Below are 17,695 nucleotides of genomic sequence, written 5' to 3' on the forward strand. Positions count from 1 at the left end.
GAATAACTGGTGCCTCTGCATTACTAAACCCAGGGGTCAATTCCAAGCCCTCATCTTACTCCATCCACCAGCAGCACCGGCACACTCGATCCTTTCCTCCTCAAAACGATTCTCCCTGGCATCAGGGCCCTGTCCTGTCATGGTTCCCCCCCACCTCCCAGCACCTCCTTCTCAACCCCCACCACTGGTTCCCTGTCCTTTCCCTGACCTCTGATCACTGGGGTGCCCAGGCCAGTCCTCCCACTGCCTCTCTTCTCTTTCTGCTTAGCTCCGTGACCTTAAATACCATCTCCACACCATTGATCACCAAGTTCTACTCTAGCCTTGATGTCTCCCCTGAACTCCAGACTCATAGGCCCAGCTCCTACTGTGCATGTCTAAGGGGCATCCCAGGATTGAGTTCTTGACTCCCCCCCAAACACCCAAGCTCACCTGGCATTTCCGTAATGTAAATGGCACTGCCGGGTGCCTTCTCCTCTCACGCACCGCACATCCAGTCTGTCAGCAGGTCCCGCTGGTTATTCCTACACATGAGCACTTCCCGCCACCTGGATTGCTGCCCACCTTGTCCAAGCCACCATTGTCCCTCACACCGCGGAATGCTGCGGGAGCGTCTGGAAGCAGGACTCCCTGCGCCCGTCTTGCCTCCCGCAGTCTGTCCTCCACACAGAAGCCAGATGATCTTTTCAAGGCAGGACCTCATGTCAGCCACGGCCCCCAACCCTCAAATGGCTCCTCTTTCAATTCAAATCCAGATTCTTCTTACCAGACCCTTCCTGGGCTGGCCCCTGCCCACCTCTCTGACCCCCTCCTGCCAGAGTGCCCATTGGTCACACGCTCACTTGAGCCACACTGGCCTTTCTGCTCTTCCTCCAACACAGTGAGCGTGTCCCACATTAGAGCTTTGCTCTGGCGCCTATCTGAAGCGCTCTTCTCCTGACTGCCCCTGTCCCTCACGCCCTTCAGGTCTCTGTTCCAGGGCCACCTCCTCAGGGAGCCTTCCCTGACTGCTCCACACGTTAGACACCCACCCTCCCTGCCATAATCCTGAACCCCTTCCCTGCTTTATTTCCCTTCCGAGCACGTCTCTCCGCCTGACAGTGCACACTGTCTCTGGTGACTGGTTCGTTGTCTGTCTCGCCTGCTGGAACATGAGCAGCCTGAGGACAAGAACCTTGTTGTTCTGCTCCCCGCTCTGTGCCAGCCCCTAGAACGTGCGCAGCATGTGGGTGGCACTTGGTCAGTGTTTGTCACATAGGTTTGGTTCCCGGTTTCCCCATCACCCAGCCCAAAGCCTATCACCAGTGAAGACTCAATAAAAAGTTGTCAGTGAAGAACAGACAGAGGGACAGGCTGCATGAAGGCCGTGACCTTTAGTATGGTCAGTGCACGGAGAGCAAAAGTCTTCCTATTACAGCCAGTGAAAAAATGAGCAGCTTGGCAAAGGGGCTGGCCCTGCTCTGAGTGCGGGGTGTGAGCCCCGACTCTGCGTTTCTCATCTTCTCTTGACAAATTGATAAATGAGAACCAAAGCTGCAGGACGGTGCCTGTGAGCGTCTGTAGAAAGGGCCCAGTTAGTCCGTCTGGCCCAGACCTCCAGGGCCACCGTCACACGCAAGCCAGAGGCTCAGGCCGAGGGGCGGCCCGGCCAGTCCACCCCAGGAGCAGGTTGCGGTGGAACCAGCAGCGCGAGGCTCGGCGTGGCTTCAGCGTGGGTTTCGTCTCTCTTCCCCTCCCGCAGGTCTGCTCCCCTCCCTCTGCTTTACTGACAGTGATCCTAGTTGCTCCAGCTCTGGGCCCATGTAGGGACTGCAGACCACCCAGAGAGGGATACCGGTCACCATCACGGGGCGTGTCCCCCCCCCCCCCACGCAGGCCTGTCCTGGACTGGCCGCGCTCTCCGCCTGAGCTGTAGCTGCTGAGAACCTTGCGCCCCGCTCCCCTTCCGGCTGATGGAAGCGGCAAAACCCAAACCCGGCTGCACGGGTGAACGGTGATGCCCAGGAAGTGCTGGGAAGCTCCGTGCTGCCTTTTTCCCCTCCCCTCCTCATTTTTTCTTCTTCATTTCTTGTCTGATTTTCTAAATAACCTCCTATTTTTCACGCAGTGACACATCCCCACATGGTTCACGCCTGGTGAACACTCGCTTTGTGAGAACTATAAGACAGCAACCCAGACCTCAGCCTCCAGAATTCCCCTCCACGGCTCAACCCAGAGCCCAGGGCAGCGGGAGGATGTCTGTCCCCTCACGGACGCCTGCCCTGTGCTCCGTACTCAGGGCTGCTCCGTGACCACCCCACCGATGGACGCTCCGCGAATCCAGACGTTGAGGGAAATTCTCTTCTGGAAAGACATTTTACCAACAAATGGCCTTTCTTCCTTTCTCTCCTTATTAGCCATAAAGCAATATGTACTCCTCAAAAATTGTGTATGTTTTGTTTAAAACTAAACCTCAGAGAATCAATTGTGGCTTCTTAAAGTGAAGGTGTTTCTAAGCAAGTCGGGCCCAAGGCGGTTAGACCTGGGCCTGCAGGTTCTGAGCCTTCGGTTGTTTAGAACTGGAGCAAACTGTGACTTTTTTCCCTAAATTTGTACCTGGGCCTGAGTGTGAGCACAGCCCTTTCATGGCCCACAAATACTTGCAGTCCTTGGTAGCTGGGGCCAAAGCCATTCAGATGACCTGAGCAGGGGAGCACCTGTTTCTAGGCTTTTCCACTGCTGGGGCTGTGTAGACAGACTGAATTTTTCACTTCCCACCTGTTGTGTAGTCACACACAGATTCAGATCTGTTCAGCTCAGCACATCTAGTGTACCAGAAATGGGGTGAGAATTCCGACCAGGCTCTGGGAGGACTGGGAGGGGAGGAGTTAGCGCCCGGAAGCTCCAATAGTCGGTGGCAGGAGAGGAAAGGGGTGGGGCAGTGTCGGGTGTTTTCCAGGGAGGAAAAGCAGCCAGGTCTCTCAGGGAGCGGCAGAAAGGAGAATCTGGGGCCCAAGTGGACAGGTTTTGCCCACTAGGGCAGTGAGCCATGTGCTGTGTGTGTCACGCTTGGCGAGGCCTCTCGGACTTTTACCAGGAGAGCGATGCCATCTCTGGCACCCTGAGGTGGGGCTGATTCAGGAGGCAGGAAATCCTTTTCAGAAGCGGCTGTGAAAATCTGAAAGAAGAGCAGAGAGGGCGCTGCACCTCAGCGTTGGCAGTGAGGATGATGAAAAACGCTTACCAAGCAATCCCATGTGGAAATAAATGCCGCCTCCTGACCCCCCCAGCTCACAGCATCTCCTCCCTCTCTCTCCCCAGGACCAGCTCTCAGAGCCCCGCTCCCCAGCCAATGGCGACTACAGAGACACGGGGATGGTCCTCGTTAACCCCTTCTGCCAGGAAACGCTGTTCGTGGGAACCGACCAAGTCTCGGAGATCTAAGGGCCGCAGCCCCCGCGTCGCCAGTCCCTCCTTTCCACCTCCAAATTATAAATATACACATATATATGATAAATGTAATCTTTGTGTAACCCTGACTTAATGAGAAACATTTTCAGCTTTTTTTTTCCTGAGAATTGTCAACATCTTTTTTATAAGTGTGGTTTAAAAAACACTTTACAGAACAACCCTTGGCTTTATAAAATAAAGTCTTTCTAAGCAAAGCGGTTGGCCTTCATTGCTTCTCTTCCTGACTGTCCGTGAGCCCCGGGGGTTCCCAGCAGCCCCGGGCAGGTGAGGGAAGAGACTGGCCTGCAGAAGTGGACTGTCCAGATGGTCACGTGCACGGCCCCTGAGTGCTGCTGAAAGCTCTGGTGCCTCCTGACTTGGTGTCACCCCACTTCCCCTCCGCCTCGCACTGGTGAGGGGAACTGGGCCACCCGGGGGGAGACGGCACTCACGCACGGAGCAGGACAAGGGGACATCTCAGCACCGCCGAAGATGAGTGACGTCACAACGGCACCACGGTCGAGTGTGATTCCGGCCGAGTTGCAGGCGGCGGGCAGGAGCATGCAGCCCCCGGAATCCATGGAGGCTGTGAGGCACCTGAGGCTACGTCCCCCGCACTTCACAGGACAGGGAGCTCCCGCCGTGCTGACAGGACTGCCTTTCCCCGAGATAGAAGGCTCCCCCTTAAGCACACGCCTGCATCCTCTCCAACAGCCACATCTGCATTACACGTGCCTTCCTCTGGAGAGAGTTTAGACGGGGCTGCGGCCCTGGAGCCTAAGAACGCTCGCCCATCTTCGAGCCCATCTTCGAGGAGCAAATGTCTATTGGGGAGCAGCTTTGTTTTCTCAACAGGCCATCGCGCGGTGGCCCAGAGGAACGTGTCTATGTAGAAGCCTTGAGGCGTGGAGCCGTCATTTTGAAACCTTCCTCCAGCGATCTTAAAAAAACAAGATCGCCAAAGCAGGTCGCTCCAGAGAAGACATCCTCTCTCCCTCCTCGGTTGCAGACCTGCTTGGGGGGCAGCCGGTGGCCCTGCCATCCCGCTCTCATGTCCCGTCTGCCCAACCTGCGCCCTTCCTCGGGGTCAGCCGATGCTCCCCCGGTCCCGTGCTGCGTCCAGCTTGGCCCATGGGTCAGACCCTCCGAGACGCAAGTCGGGCTCCAGAGATGGCTGCTGCTCCATTTTTCCCCTACCAGGTGGTGGCTGGGAGAGAAGACGACTGCTCTGACACTTCCTTTCTCTAAAAGAAAAATAGTTTGATAGTATATTTTGAATATAAATGTTCTTCTAGTTGGATTGGGAATTGAACTTGAATGTCAATTCATATGTTCGTGTCGTTTCCGTGGTGTTTTTATCATGACTTTTTCCTTTCTTGCTACATTTTCCTTTAAAAAAAAAGAGATGGCCTTCAAAACTGTCTGTTGTCAATGTTGTACGAACCTACTTAACGTGAGCTCAGCTGTTGTCTCTTCGAAGGCTTTTCAGCCCATGAAGAAGCAGGTGAAGTGTTGCTCTGAGATTCCGTTTCCAGTGTGCTGTCTGACCTTTGAACCTTATCATAATATTTCTGTCAGCTCTCGCATTTGGTATACCAATGTGTGTGTGTATAAATATAAAGAAATCTGTTTGTAAAGTAAATTTATATATAGCATATGTAATCAAAGATACATATGTTATATATACACATATGTGGATGTATGACTTATTTTTCCTTATCCACAGAATTCAGCTACCGTGTATATATAAATAAACTTATTTTATTAGCCAGAGCATCAAGTTGCTAATACATTTTGCATTCTTTTTATTTTAAAATAACTATTAAGTCTTCCTTTCGTACCAACACCACCTATGTCCATCTGTATTTTGTAATCCATTTTTAACAGCAAGGGGTTTTATGAGCAGGATGGGCTAATAGGATTAGCAATTTATCATTTGATGAATCCTTTAGAACACGTTTGTGATTTCTCCAAAAGAGAGTCATCTCTCTTCAGGTCTTCGGAGACGTTGGTGACAATTAGGGCACATCCCCTCCTCATCCTCCATCTCCGCCCTCAGGGCATTATTGTAAATATCTCTGCATCAGAGAAATCTGAAGTTAATCTGGCCACTGAGTGTCACCATTCTGTAGAGAATAACAGTGCCTAAACATGACACCTGTGCAAACAACTTCATCGGTAGCTCGAGCCCGCCATTTAGCCTTGGACGATCCCTGCTGGAATTCCTGCCGCTCCTCGGGGCCCAGTCAGCATCACCTGTGTTGGGAGGATGTTGTTAGAACAGTCTTGTGGGCGCCGGGGGTCGTTCAGGCTGCACCAGAGGTGGTGGTCGCAGCAAGAAGGCTACGCTAAATAAACAAGGGACACTGCCAGCCTTTACTCGATCAAGTTGATTCCTTAATCTGTTAATCATATAACCAACATTGATATTTATAAAGGAGCTTCATCTAAAATAGACAAAGTAGAAAAAAAGAAATTGTGGTGTCCTAATCAGCAACTAAGAGCACACAGAATACTCCAGTAGACGACCAGGGTTTTTAACTCTGCCTGTGTGACCTTGGGTAGGTACCCTGTTCTCTAGGTAGTGGGAGATTGAGGGGGTCCTGGATAAGTCACTGGACTAGGAGTCAGAAGCAGCCTTCTCATCCCAGTTCTGCTGGTTTCTGGACAGGGGACCTTGGGCAAGTCGTTGAAGCCCTCAGGGTCCTCCCCACATATGGGGATAACAGCTGATCATGGAACATGTGATGATATTTCTGGAGGTGTGCAGTGTGCGGCCCAAATGGCAGTACATGTCAACTCTGTGCCAGCTCCTAAGGTTGAATTGAGAACTCAATGAAGTAAAGTATGGAAGTCACACACAGCACTGGGATGGATTCAGTACTTGCTAGAAAGTGACTCCCTTCCCCTTCTCTCATTTGAGCTGTGTTCCCACCTTGCAGGATCTGGGATAAATATCCAGCTCTGGGTTTTGGTTATTGGGTTTCTCTAGGGTAAAACTTAAGTGCAATGGTTTTTAGGTCCATTTTGCTATCCCGGGGGCTGGAGGGTCCTTTCTGGACCTGGAGAACTGATTGCGATGTGATCGTGACAACATGCTTTAGTGCACGCTGACGGCAGGAATTAAAACCCAGGGGATGTCATCAAATCCTACCTTGGAGCACCTTTCAAGAGCTTACTGGAAAACCTCTGTATTTACTAGTTTTCTGGCAGATGGGGAAACAGAGGTGGAGGGAACAGCTAGAGCATTCTAGGTGCCCAACGTGTGGGAACTGAATTTGCCCCAAGTCCCTTGTCTAACACATTAGGGAGTTCAAGCCCAGGCCAGTGCATGAAACTAAGATCCAGAAAGGTGAAGCAGCTGATGAACGGCCATGTTCGAGGGCAGAAAGATGCTAGAGAGGGCCCTGAAGCTGCTGCCAGCACTGAGGGAGGGTGAAGAAGCAACAGGCTTGCTTTGTTTCTCTTAAGTCCCTGGGGCGGCCTTCCACCATGGCTGGTTCACATCCATTTCTATCCACATTCACACACAGCACATGTAAGAATGTGGAAAGCCTTCAAATTGGCAGTGAAACACCTGGATTTGGTCCTGGCTCACTACGCTTGTGACCTGAGGTCTCTGAGCCTCAGTTTACTCATGTGTGAAATGGGGCTGCTTGCTGCCTGCCTTGCCCTCTCTTAGGCAGTGAAATACACAAACCCAATGAGCCACCCCCACAGCCCCCACTGATCCAGCCTCCCCCACCACCAGCAGAAAAATCTGGGAGGTCAGGCACATGACCCTGCAGAGAACGCATGAGCGCCTCTGCACACAGCCCTGGGCAGGGCTTGTTGCTCTTTCAGCTGGTGAATGATGGAAACTCATGGAAAACAGCAGACAAAGCAGCCCTGAGGATAGGGAAGCTTCCAGAGAGACCCGTGACGGGGCCATAGGGATGCTGGGTCTGGAAACCAAAAGCCACTGGACTCTGTAAACCCACTAGGCACAGCAGAGGCAGAAGGGGTGATGAGCACAAGGCGAGTGGTGGTGGAGGCGCCCCCCGGGGCCAGCCCCAGCATGCCCCTCCAGAGGCACCGGGCATCCTTCAGGGGAGCACGGATATCATCTCCCCTGGAAAGCCCCCCAGCCTCCAGGACCAACGCTGTGGGTGGTCTTGTCCGAGCACCCAGGGTCTATGTAGGGATGGCACCCACTGTGTGCACAGGTGGCCTGGCGGCCCGTGTGACCCGTCGGGCCCTGGGCATCAGCAGTGTCTTCCTGCAAGGCCTGCGGAGCTCAGGAACCACGGCGCCTATTCCAGGCCTGGAAAGGGACCTCAGTGTCGTTGAGGACCTGGGGGGTTGCCTGGTGGAATACATGGCCAAGGTGCACGCCCTCGAGAAGGTCAGCCAGGAGCTGGAGGCACAGCTGCGGATGCACCTGGAGAGCAAGGCCGGGCGCTCGGAGAACTGGGGTGCCCTCAGGGCCTCCTGGGCCAGCAGCTGCCAGCAGGTGAGTGCCTGGGCTGTGCCCAAGGGCTTTGCCTATGGCTGGGAGAGGGTGCTGACAGCTGCCTTTGCACCATCTCTGAGGGGTCATTATCAGAGAAGAAAAGTGCTAAGCCAAGGGGCAGGGGGGTAAGCGGTCTGTGGCCAGAGAAACTGACTATAATCCCTTAAATGTTCATGCTAAAAATACGATGACAATGCTAACAATAACAATGGCTACCATTTCCTGAAGTGTCCTAGGGGCCAGCCCCATGATGGTCTTTCTATATGCACTATCCCCTCTGATGTTCAAGGCCGTGCTGTGCCAGGGCTCATTTGTTGACTGCATTTCTCAGACGAGGAAACTGAGGCACAGAGAAGTTATTTGCCCAAGGTCACACAGCTAGTAGGGAGATGAGACTGAGATTTAAACCTGAATTTTTCCAGCTCCACAGCTTGCATTTGTCCCATTACCCTGGGCTGACTCTAACCTTTGTGTTAAGAAAAGATTATTACAGCCATCATTAAATGGAATACCATTGAAAGGATGTGGCATTAAACATTATGGAAAAATGGAGGTAAGTTCCTGTAGCCGTCTATAACAGCACTGACCAATAGAAATATGAGCCACAGGGTTACTAACAAGTTTCTATTGCCCACAGTAAAAAAAAAGTGAAAAGAAACAGTTGAAGTTAATGTTAGTATGTCTTATTTAACTCAATATATTTTAAATGTTATTTCAACATGTAATCAATATAAAAATATTAATGAGATAATTTACATTCAAACAGAACTTTCAGCAGTGATGGCAATGTCCTGTGTCTGCATTGTCCAGTCCGGTAGCCACTAGCCGCATACGCCTATTGAGCACTTGAAATGTGGCTAATGAGACTGAGGAATTGAAATTTTTATTTTATTTTTCATTAATTCAAATAGCCACACGTGGCTAGTGGCTGTCTTACTGGCCAGGGCAGGAGCCAGAGTCTCATTTTTCTCCCTTGCTTGGTCAGGACCTGCTCTCTAGGGCTATTTCTGCTGAGCACCGAGTTCATGCATCATGTCTGACCTACAGCCTGTGGTTCTGACGCTGGGACTCCAGCCACTATTGCACGTCTCATCTGCCCCTTTGTGGGTGGCTGGCTTCTCTCCTCCCCTCACCACCAAGTGCTGGTCTTGGGATTCCTCTGAGCTAAACCAGCCTCAGACCCCGCTAGGAACTGCCAGCTCAGTCCCCTTGCACCCAAGGGCCCAGCATGCAGCTCCCGAGAGGAGGTCACTAGCCTTCACCCGTGTGTGGCTGGGTGATGCTTAGCAGACTCATTCAGGAGGCCCCTGTTTGCTCTCCTGCCCCCCGTTGCATCCCAGGATGCTTCTCCTCACCATCAGTCAGTGCCCGGCTGATGGCACAGTCCACGTGACGTACAACCCTGTCCTCTAGGCTCCCCACTGGAACTGCTGTTCCGCTGGCATCCATCTGGGCCATGAGGGAGAGCCATCTCAGAATAGTCCCGGGCCTAAAAGTCGTCAGTCTAAGGCAACCATTCCTCCAGGATTCCCCCCAACAGTGCTGATTCCAAATATTTATGTCCTATGAATCACCAGAACGTTCCTAGATATTCCAGTATTTCAGCATCTGCCAGACGATTTCTTGCACTCATATGCCACACAGACTTTTCATGAGAAGCCAGGCATCCCAATTTCTAGGTCAAAAAGTATGGCCACAAGACTTAGTCCATCTGCAACAGGGCCAGACCAGCTAGCGACAGGGGCTTGGACTGCGCAAGCGAAGGCCAGACGCCGGGATGTTTGGCCCCCGCCACTGTGGTCAGAATCCCAAATGGGGGCCATTTGCCTTTTAAGTGACTATAAATGAGATCCTAGGTTGAATACAGAGCTCTCTTTTTCTTCTTCTTTTTAAAACATGGACATGAAGAGACAGTCAGACCAACCTGTAAGATGGAGTTATTTCTGTATCACACAGCCTGGCCTTCCAGCCATATTAAGCTCTGTTCCATCAAAAAGAACAAAAGAAAATTCTACATATTTGAGATATACACATGATTTTTCCTTTGTTACTGTTGCAAAACTGCCTCGCACTGCCCAGCCCCCTCCAGGCCTCAACACCCGCTGGAATATGGCTTTGCTGACCCCTGCACTCCAGCCTGCATTCTCCACCAGTCACCAGAAGGATCTTTTGGACACGTGGGATCTGACCACGTTATGTCCCCGCCCAAAAGCCTTTCTCATCACTGACAGGACACAACCCAGGACCCAGGGCTCAGGCCACAAGGCCCTTCCGAAGCCCCCTCTCTGTCCCAGCCGTACCACCCACCGGGGGCCCATGAACACACAGCATGCCCCCAGCCTCACTGCTCTCTGTGATGCTGTCCCTGCTCCTCCGATGACCTCGTGACACCTGTGTCTGCGTCCTGTGGTCATTTGCACCTCCATGCCCTCGCACCCCAGGCTCACATAGAGGAGGACCAGGTCTTCCCAGCACAGTGAGAAGAGTGGAAAGGACATAAACTGGGAGTCAGGTGAACTTGCATTTGTATGTTGGCTCCGCTATCTGCTAGCTGGGTGACTTTAGGTCAGTTACTTAACTTCTCTGAATGTCCTTCCTCATTTGCAATTTGGGGATCACTGTATCCACTGTGCAGAACTGTTAAGGGGGTTAACTGAATGTAATGTACCTAGTAAAATCAGTGGTGAACAGCTTAGAAAGACTTTCATTCATGGCATCGCAGGTGCCTCAAGCCATGTACAGGATTGATGCTCAGCAATGATAGGGATGTCCCTTCAGATCCAAGTTCCACCACTTACTTGGACTTCCTTCCGCTCCGTGTTTCACTTTCCTCATCTTTGAAATGGATGAACACCTCTCAGGGTCATTGTGAGCATGAAATAAGATGCAAAAAGGGGCTTCAGGAACTATGAAGTGCTGTGCACAGGCAACGTGGTCAGGCCCCTCCCGCCCTCCCCTCCTTGCCCTGCCCCCAGCAAGGGCCTGGTCCCAGAGGCAGGGAGGGTCAGGGTGGCATCTTACAGTAGGGCATGGCAGCAGCTGTCCCCATCAGGGCTGGCAGTGCCACAGCACATTCAGCAGGCGCCTGGGGGTGGGGAGGGTGAAACTCTGGCCCACCCTTGATCCCGGTGCCTACAGAGTGGCACTGAGGTTTCCATCTTCTGGGGGGTGCGTTGGAGTGGCTGGTCTGTGGGAAAGGGAGATGCCCAGCTTGACTTCCCAGCCCCTTGCCAAGACCTGGCGCATGGGCCCAGTGGCTAGTGGGAAGGGTAACCCAGCAGTTAGTGGGCCACACAGAGCCCCAAATGTTGGGACGGGGCCACTGGGGGCCTAGGAGGGTTTGCACTTGCCCCTTCAGTGTCCCTGTGCCGGAGGGAGTGCAAGATTACATAGCAAAATTTACCATGACAGGTTGAGAGAAAAACCACGGAAGAAAGGATAAAGCTTTACATTTTAGTAACTTTAAAAGCCTTTTTTTTTTCCTGCTTTTTGAACAAGGAGCTCCACATTTTTGTTTTGCACTGGGACCCACAAATTATGTGGCCAGTCCTGGTTAGGGTTAAATGTACGTGAAGTTCCTTTTCAACTCCAAACCTCTCTGCCCGCTCCTCAGCTGTGTTGGGGTCTCTCGGCCACTTCTGCTAAGCAGTGAAAACAGGAAGACTCCCCAGTGGTGGCCACAGAGGCCAGGGAGGCCCCGCCCCTGCCCACTGCTCCCGCAGAAGGTGGCCCTTCCCCTCTCGGGCTTTGCTCCTGGCTTTTCTTGCCAAGAGAACGATGCTGATGATAAGCTCTGGGCGCAACATCAGGCCCTTTCATCCTCAAATAGGCCAAATGCAAGCTTGGAATGAGGCAGCCTCCCTGCCTGGGAGCCGCAGATGCAAGAAGAGTGGAGACGGAGCCTCAAAGCGAACAGGGAGAGCCAAGGCCAGGCGGCAGATGCTGCCTGCGGAAAAAGGGGAACGTGGAGGGGGACGCTTCCACCGAAATTAGTGATCTCCACGGGAGAGCAGGGCAGCTTAGACCTCCCACAGCAAAGACTCAGCTGGAGGAAATCAAATTATTGGAAGGCAAGAGGATTAGAATTTAAAATGGACCTGATTTGAATATTTTTCCTGCTGTTCACAGTCCCTCTTTCTGTCCCTTGCAGAGAGAGCGCCCATACTTTGGGGACGTGACTATTTGGGGAAATTCCTGGAAACAGTCAATCTAGATCAGGGCCAGGTTTCTCTCCACATGAAACCTGAGGTCCTAAAAGGTTTTTTTAAAAAAAACAAGAAAAAAGAGGTAATCCCTCCCCATGGAATAAAAAGAAAGACAACAGGGTCACTGTTCGTGATTCACACCCTGGTGTCTCTGAAAGGGGGAGAGAGAGAAGCACGAGCTATTTTAGTATCTGCGAGGCCCGAATGCATTTACCCAAGACAAACCACGCAGTCTATTTCCTAATAAATGCAATTTGTTGGGTCAGAGCAGGCCAGTGAGGCAGTTAGTCCGTTAGCCAAGCTAGAAGGGACACTGAAGTGTCATTAGAAATGTAACTACAGGGAGAAAAATACATTTGGGGCAATTCCGCCCAGGGCGAGTGATGATGTGTAAGACAGGAAGAAATATTTTGATGGAGGACAGGAGGGGTGGGAGGCATGAGGCTTCTCCCAAGGGTCTTGGTTGAGTAATATAATATTTCGTGGAGTAATATTCGTTGCTAAACTGCTTTCTAAGAAGGGTGGTTTCCCATTTCCTGGGGGCTCTTGTTTGGCTAAGTAGAATGTGTCTGGGAGGAAGCAGAATTGCTGAAGAAAACAGAGAGCCTAAGGGCTGTCCTGCCTCTTTCTGAGCCCTTCCCAAACACTCCCCTCAGCCACTCTTGATTCTCTGCAGATCTCTTAAAATGTGAGGTCTGTGTTGAGGAATGGGGGACAGATAATGCAAAATGGGGGGTGTGCTGCTAAGTCTGAGGATTTTGAAGCCAGGGAGCCCCAAAGTCAAACTCAGGCCCTGGTGACCTTGAGGCAAGTTCTTCACCGATCTCGTTCATCTCGATTTCTCATCTGGATGATGAGGATGTCTGGAGACTGTCTTCACATGATAAAATACCTCTAAGAAGGAAATAGTAGAGGCCTTCCCACAGAAACTAGGAACAAGAAAAGCATGCCCACTATCTTTACTACTAAGGAACATTGGTCAGAGGTAGCAGTCGATGCCGTTAGACAAGAGAAAGCAATTGGAGGTGCAACTTGGAAAGAAGAGAGAAAATGTTGGTCTTTCTGGAAAGTCCAAAAGGATCCAGTGTGAAAACTGTCTAACAAACAAAAAGATAACTTAGTAAAGTTAAATTTAGTAAAGTAGCAGGTTATAAAATGACATTAAAGATGCACGCCCTTCATATACATAAACAACAAAAAGAGAAAATGTCATTTATGATAGCAAAAAATAAGACAAAATGCTTCTAAATGAACTCAACAAGAAACGTCCAAAATCCACAAGAGACAACGAAAACCTTCTTGAAAGACACAAATGGAAAGAAATACCAGTGCTTGAATATAAAGACTCAAGAAAAACATCGGTTCTCCCTAAGTTCATTTATGAATTTAATGCAATCCTAATTTTTTTAATACCATAGTTTTTTAAGGATTACAAGGGTTTATTATAAATTTCATACGTAGGAACAAAAAGGCAAGAAATAGCCAAAAAGAAAAACTGAAAGAGAAGAGCAAGGAGGGAAGAGGCAGCTCGCCCAGACATTAAAACATTCTAGGAAGTCTTGGTCGTTAAAGCAGTTTTGTATTGGCACATAAACTATGGGAAGACCAACAGAACAAAATTCAATATTCAAAAGTAGGCCCTACTGCGTGTGGAAATTTAGTATTGTTAAATGCAGCAGGTGAAACCAATGACAGAAAGGATGAACTTTTTCGTGAGTGGTATTCAGATAGCTGGATAGTCATAGGAAAATAATAAAATTGGACCCATCCCTCACTGTACCATTCGGACCAATGCCAAGTGTATCCTAGATTTAAATGTAAAAAAAGAAACCGTACAACTAGAAAGCATGGGTGAATTCCTTTATAACCTGAGTGTGGGAGAATTTTTCCTTGCTACAATTCAAAATCTAAAAGCAATGAAGAAAAATATTGATAAATTTGAATACCAAAAGTTTTTAAGTTTTGCATTGCAGAATAACACCGTAAGCAAAACTAAAACATAGATGACAAATTAGGAAAAAGTATTTGCAATTTAGAATACAAAAGGTTAATAACTCTATTCTATAAACAGCATGTAAAATTTGGAGTTTTAAAATAAAAGCCAACAACATGTGTATTTTTAAATAGATTAGGGATATGAACAGACAGTTGACATAAAAATAAGTGACAATAGCTCTTAACTATATAAAAGGTTGCTGAACCTCACTCATAATAAGAGAACTACAAACAGAACAAGACAAAAACCCACCTGAGATGACATTTTCACGTATCAGATTGGCGACACTCTGGAAGTGTGCCCATGTGTGCTGCTGGCGAGGCGCTAGGGAAATGGGCAAGTTCGCACGGCTCTGACGGGGAGAGAGAACGTCACGGTCCCCATGGCGAGGAATCTGGCGCATCTGGACAAGTGAGATATGCATTTATGTGTATATGACTTCATCCAGACATCCCACTTCTGCGAATCTCTTCTAACGACACACTGGCAAAAACAGGAGCAAGAAGGAAGCACAAAGCTGTTCATTTCCATCGGATCTATCATAACAAAAGACTGCAAATAACCCGAATACCTATCAGTAGGGCCGAGTTGAATAAGCAGTGATACATCCACAAGGGGAATGAGGAGTAGCTCTATAACTATTACAGAGTGACCTCCAGGATATATCAAGATAAAAGCAAGGTGGAGAGTGTGTATGTCATCCTACCATTCATCTAAGAAAGAGGAAGGGATATGAACATATACATACATATTTGCTTCTACAGCCATGTGCTGCATAATGATATTTTAGTCAATGACAGACCACATCTAATGACAGTGGTCTCGTAAAATTAGTACCATAGAGCCCAGGTATATAGCTATACCATCTAGGTTTGTGTAACTACACTCTATGATGTTCACACAATGACAAAATCGCCTAATGACACATTTCTCAGAACGTACCCCCGTCATTAAGTGATGCATGACTGTAATTGAAAAAAACAGAGAAAAAAACCCCACAAATGTTTTTAAATGATCTCTTTTTGGAGGAGGGATGGTGTGGGGCAGAAGGAAAAGGAATCAACGTTAGAGTTCTTTTGATTTATCTTGTTTAGAGATGACTTTGGAACCATGCAAATATTTTACAGAATTAAAAAACAAAATTAAATCTTAAAAAGGAAATCCTAAAAATCAAGAGGAAATGGAAACAAATGAATCTAACTACATATCATATTGATGGTATAATCACCCGATTAGAATTGTTCCAACAGTAAGCCACAGTAACTTGACTGTACATCCCTGGTGGGGATGCAGAGTGAGATTAGAATGAGATTATTTTCAGTAACCACATTGTTAGCTGTAGTGCTGGCATTGTCGTTCAGACACTAGTGTATGTATGCATGCGTACTGTGGGATAAAGCAAAAGACTAATTATATTTGTGTCATTAGAACTGAGACTTTTAGTGTGGGTGAAAGGAGACACAATTGTAAGACTGATAAGGTTTAGTGACAATTCTTTAGTCTTGAATTTAAAATGGAATTATCAGTATAAACTCATGGGGTATATGATCAAAAAATATATGCCTATTTCCTAGCTCTGGCCAGTGACAAGACCTAGAAACAACGGCCAACCCAGTGGCAATGAGCCTTTTTAGCCTCAGATTTTGGTTTCTAACTACCACTTTTCACCAAAAGAACAGAGGCTCCTTAGAGAAATGGCTGCATCCAGGTTTGGGTGCAGGAAATGTACAAGATGAGTCTGAAACTTTTTGTCACACCAAACACCAAGTAAACTATAAAGAACTAATAGAGTCATATCAAAAAACTAAGCAGCCAGTTTTAATAAGCTCCAACCAACCAAAGATGATTGAGTATGAAGGAGAATATTAACTGCAATGGATTGAAACACAGCAAATATGTTTAAATCTATGAGGTCAGTATAATATTTTTTAAAAACTCCCAGGGGCTGGACCTGTGGCATAGTGGTTAAGTTCAGCACACTCTGCTTCAGCAGCCCAGGTTCAGTTCCCAGGCACGGAGCTACACCACTTGTCAGCCATGCTGTGGCGGCAACCCACAAACAAAAAAGAGGAAGATTGGCACAATGTTAGCTCAGAGCTAACCTTCCTTAAGCAAAAAAAAGAGGAAAATTGGCAACAGATGTGAGCTCAGGGTGACTCTTCCTCAGCAAAAAAAAAAAAAAAAAAAAAACCTCCCACTAATTAACTACATTTGAAGTCTGCTGGGGAATCAACTCATTATTTTGACAACTGGTAAATAATGAGAAAGAATCAGGCATTTTTCCAGTCTTTCCTATAAGACCGATAGGTACATTAGGGTTAAAAAAGAAAGAAAGAAAGAATTTAAAAAAGGAAGTGTCTTTTTATAGAAGTATTCCAGCTAGAAAATGAATAGTGACGTAATTATTATTTATTTTGTTTATACTTATAGTTAATATTAATTATTAAAATAAAATTAGAATATCACCACTTTGCTATAATAAAATAATGGATCTAGGCAATAATGATCATCAAATGGCTACTAAAACCACAAAACGAGAGACCAGCACACATTATGCACCTCCTTGTGGAGTGCACACCACCACCAATGAAGTAGTCTTGCCAAAAAAAACCCAAAACTGAATGTGATTAAACCTCAATATAAAACTACAAATTTGTAGGGAACACAGTGTTCAGATGGACGTGTTAACGGACCCCACAGGGACGAAATCAGCAAAATCCAGACTGTGGGAAACTGCGGGACTCTAGATCCAATTTTTTCAACAAGCAAAAATTGCAAGGGGGAAAAAAGAGAGATGGAGGGGAAACCTAAGAATTGAAAGAGATTAAATTGACATATCGACCCACTGAAATCGACTTTATTCAAACCAACAAAAAATAGATTAGACAGTTGAGGAAAGATGAACTGGGTATTTGATGATATTGAGGAATTCTCATTAATTTTAGATGTGGTTATGGTTGTGAAGTTATGTGGGTTTTTTAAAGCATCTTTATAATTTAGCAGTACATGCTGAAATATTTGAAGAAATAAGATGATATGATTTGTTCAAAATACTCTGGGGCTGAGCAGAAACGTGAGGGGGTACAGGTGAGACAAAATGAGCCATGTGTTTATATTCACTGAAGCTGGGGGATGGGTATGTGGGGGTCCATTACATCATTCTCTCTTTCTAAATATGTTTGAGCCTTTCATAAAAAAATGAAGATAGAATATCTACGTCATAGGGTTGGTCTATGATTTATCATACAACAAAATAATGTATGTAAATTTCTGAGTGCATAATCAACACCCAATTACAGTTTGTGAAAATGAATAAATTTGAAGATACAGACATTAAGTGAATAATACCATAAATAACTGTGCTTATGTACATGCATTCACGAGTTGCTCAATCCACACACACTGCAGCGGTTTAGAGAAGGAGTAGGGTGTTGGCTGGTCCTAAGTAAGAACGAGGAAGTGGGGACTAAATGTGGGACCCAAAGAACATGCCAGAAGATGGCCCTTCAGCCCGGGACCCAGCATGGACAAAGGATGGGAGTCAGGACCTGGTATGACCGTCTGCAAGGCAGT

General features: G+C 48.0%; 2 protein-coding genes across 21 annotated transcripts in view; both read left to right on the top strand.

Moving 5' to 3' along the window:
* Nucleotides 1-5,209, top strand: part of TMEM108 (transmembrane protein 108) — a 335,504-nt gene extending 330,295 nt beyond the window's left edge. For all 20 annotated transcript variants that reach the window (XM_070493253.1, XM_070493264.1, XM_044754420.2 and 17 more), the window contains one exon: nt 3,301-5,209. In XM_070493253.1, coding sequence (XP_070349354.1) covers nt 3,301-3,423 — 123 coding nt within the window. In that variant the 3' untranslated portion in view covers nt 3,424-5,209. The remainder of the gene's footprint in view (nt 1-3,300) is intronic.
* Nucleotides 5,210-7,435: 2,226 nt separating this feature from the next.
* BFSP2 (beaded filament structural protein 2) overlaps nt 7,436-17,695 on the top strand; it is a 64,364-nt gene continuing 54,104 nt past the window's right edge. The window contains exon 1 of the mRNA XM_070493195.1: nt 7,436-7,921. Within this exon, the coding sequence (XP_070349296.1) occupies nt 7,436-7,921 (486 nt within the window). The remainder of the gene's footprint in view (nt 7,922-17,695) is intronic.

Source organism: Equus asinus, chromosome 21, assembly GCF_041296235.1.
Source record: "Equus asinus isolate D_3611 breed Donkey chromosome 21, EquAss-T2T_v2, whole genome shotgun sequence".
Taxonomy (NCBI): domain Eukaryota; kingdom Metazoa; phylum Chordata; class Mammalia; order Perissodactyla; family Equidae; genus Equus; species Equus asinus.